This window comes from Vicia villosa, unplaced genomic scaffold (genome assembly GCF_029867415.1).
Source record: "Vicia villosa cultivar HV-30 ecotype Madison, WI unplaced genomic scaffold, Vvil1.0 ctg.000494F_1_1, whole genome shotgun sequence".
Taxonomy (NCBI): Eukaryota; Viridiplantae; Streptophyta; class Magnoliopsida; order Fabales; family Fabaceae; genus Vicia; species Vicia villosa.
This window is the reverse complement of record NW_026705239.1, coordinates 585,009-587,453: the sequence shown is the minus strand read 5'-3', so window position 1 is coordinate 587,453 and position 2,445 is coordinate 585,009. Positions and strand designations below refer to the sequence as shown.

General features: G+C 31.0%; 1 protein-coding gene across 1 annotated transcript; it reads left to right on the top strand.

Moving 5' to 3' along the window:
• The first annotated feature begins 618 nt into the window (after nt 1-618).
• LOC131629024 (S-adenosyl-L-methionine:benzoic acid/salicylic acid carboxyl methyltransferase 3-like) lies at nt 619-2,290 on the top strand. Its single transcript, XM_058899821.1, has 5 exons — nt 619-693; nt 791-1,195; nt 1,285-1,539; nt 1,906-2,062; nt 2,096-2,290. The coding sequence occupies exons 1-5, from the start codon at nt 619-621 to the stop codon at nt 2,281-2,283; spliced, it is 1,080 nt and encodes a 359-aa protein (XP_058755804.1). The 3' UTR covers nt 2,284-2,290.
• The last annotated feature ends 155 nt before the right edge of the window (nt 2,291-2,445 follow it).

The window sequence follows — 2,445 nt, the reverse complement described above, 5'->3', positions numbered from 1 at the left end:
AAATATTTTTATAAACGAAAAAATTATATTTATGATACAAATATTATTAAAAATATTATTATGCACATGTTTTTATGTCATAAACTTATTTCATAAACAAGACAAACTATTGAAATGAATCGGAAAAAACGAAACTATTGATTTAAATTTCGAAAAATGAAAATTTTCTATGATTTTCTTAATTTAATTTGGAATTTTCAATTTTCTCTTATATTGTCTTTATTCATTTTAGTTTGTTTTATTAAAATTTTATTAATATTAAATAATTAACAATATTGAATACGTGAAATATTATAGTTTGACAAAATTTCCCTCATTTTTCCAACATCCTCATTATCTTTCCATAAGTTTAAACTATTATGCTAATTGCATTCCTCCACAATCACCTCAATTTTCCTTAACTTGATTAGAACTCTTGACAACGCATCACTCTCGGAAACCATAACTCTTGGACGAGCTTTACTTATTCTAAAATGGATACATATTTTTAGAAACTTTCACATGTGAGATCACACATGCATGCATGATGCTTCTATATATATATGTGTTACATTGCCTCAACTTAAAACTCATAATCATACAAACAAAAGAGCTCAAAAGAAAAATAAAATAATCATAATGGATTTAAAACAGGTAATACACATGAAAGGTGGTGACGGAAAAGAAGGTTATGCAAACAACTCCTTACTTCAGGTATGAGTTCATATATACATATACATTTCATTATTTCATGCATGTGAGTAAGCCCTAATTTTGCTATAAGTTTTATTCATGGAATGTATATTTACAGAGAAAGGTGATTTCTTTGACAAGATCTCTGAGAGACGAAGCCATAACCGATGTGTATCGCAATACGAATCCAGAAAGCTTAGGAATTGCAGATTTGGGTTGCTCTTATGGAGCAAACACATTTTTGGTGATAGCAGAAGCTATCAAAGCTGTGGAAAAGTTTTGTCAAGAACAGAAACAAAAATCTCCAGAATATAAAGTATATTTGAATGATCTACCGGGGAACGATTTCAACAATGTGTTTAGGTCTTTCGACGCTTTCAAGAAAAATCTTGTTGCTGAAGTGAAAAATCAAATGTGTCCTTTATATTTCTTTGGAGCTCCTGGTTCCTTTTATGATAGGCTTTTTCCTAATAAAAGTTTGCATTTTGTACATTCTTCGTATAGCCTTCAGTTTCTATCTAAGGTTTGTTTATATTTGTTTGCATGATATTTAGCTTTGATTATATTGATTGGTGAAATATAGTTGAAGTTTGTTGATTGGTGTTGAATTAGGTTCCTGACGGTGTAGACATCAACAAAGGGAATGTTTACTTGAATAAGACAAGTCCTCCAGATGTTTTGAAAGCTTACATTGAACAATATAAATCAGATTTATCTTTCTTTCTCAAGTGTCGTGCTGAAGAATTAGTTGAAGGTGGTCGTTTGGTTGTGACTTTAATAGGAAGAATTGGTGAGGATCCAATATACAAGGAGTGTTGTTTGGTTTGGGATGTCATGTCCATGGGTCTTAATGATATGGTCAAAGAGGTAAATAATAGAATAGAGTTATCAAAGCTTTTAATTAAATGTAGTGTAAGGAGTTTCACAATTTAAATCGGTACAGATTTTACGACATTTTCACGATTTAAATCGGTACAGATTATACGATACTGATTGCAGTCGTTGCAGTGTGAATTAACTACGATTTCTTTTTCATTATAAAAATGTTGAATAATGGCATACACAAAGTTTTAAAATATCTTTCGGTTGTTACAATTGTTGTGACGTTGATTATGATCGTTGTGGTGTCAATTTACGTGTTTTTTAACCTAGTCTATATATTAGGTGTTAACCAATATGTTAGACTACAAAGGGTTATTTTAAAAGGATTAAGTTATTCAATATATGGTGTAGGGAATCATAAAAGAAGAAAGTATGAGCAGTTTCAACATCCCTCTATATTATCCATCTCAAGCAGAAGTGAAGAAGGAAATCGACACACAAGGATCATTTGACATCAATTATTTGGAGACTTCTGAAGTGAATTTGAGTGAGCTTGATAACTGGGATGGTTCTGAGTTTACATCTAAAAAGCCTGAAACAGTCAAAGATGATGGATACAGTGTGGAAAACTGTTTTAGGGCTGTGGCTGAACCTATGCTAACAGGTCATTTTGGTGAAAGTGTCACTAAAGAGGCTTTTAGCCGCTTTATGAAAAATGCAGTTGATCATATGCCCAAAGATAAAGCTAAGATCAGCAATATTACCATGTCATTGACTAGAAAGCCATGACCAATTTAATTTTTGTTAGGGTTTTATATTTTTGGTTCAAATTTGATTTTCAAGGTGCTGTTGGTAGTTTATAAATATTACTTTATCCTAGCAATTACTAGGAATTGTTGTAATCTATGCCTTGAATATTGTATAATATGATGACAATTGGTCTAGGTTACA

Bases quoted from the DNA above. Each gene is read 5' to 3' on its own strand.
- LOC131629024 (XM_058899821.1), top strand. From the start codon at position 619: ATGGATTTAAAACAGGTAATACACATGAAAGGTGGTGACGGAAAAGAA. The intron at 694-790 runs GTATGAGTTCAT...GTATATTTACAG, and splicing joins CAAACAACTCCTTACTTCAG to AGAAAGGTGATTTCTTTGAC. The intron at 2,063-2,095 runs GTTCTGAGTTTA...AGCCTGAAACAG, and splicing joins TGAGCTTGATAACTGGGATG to TCAAAGATGATGGATACAGT.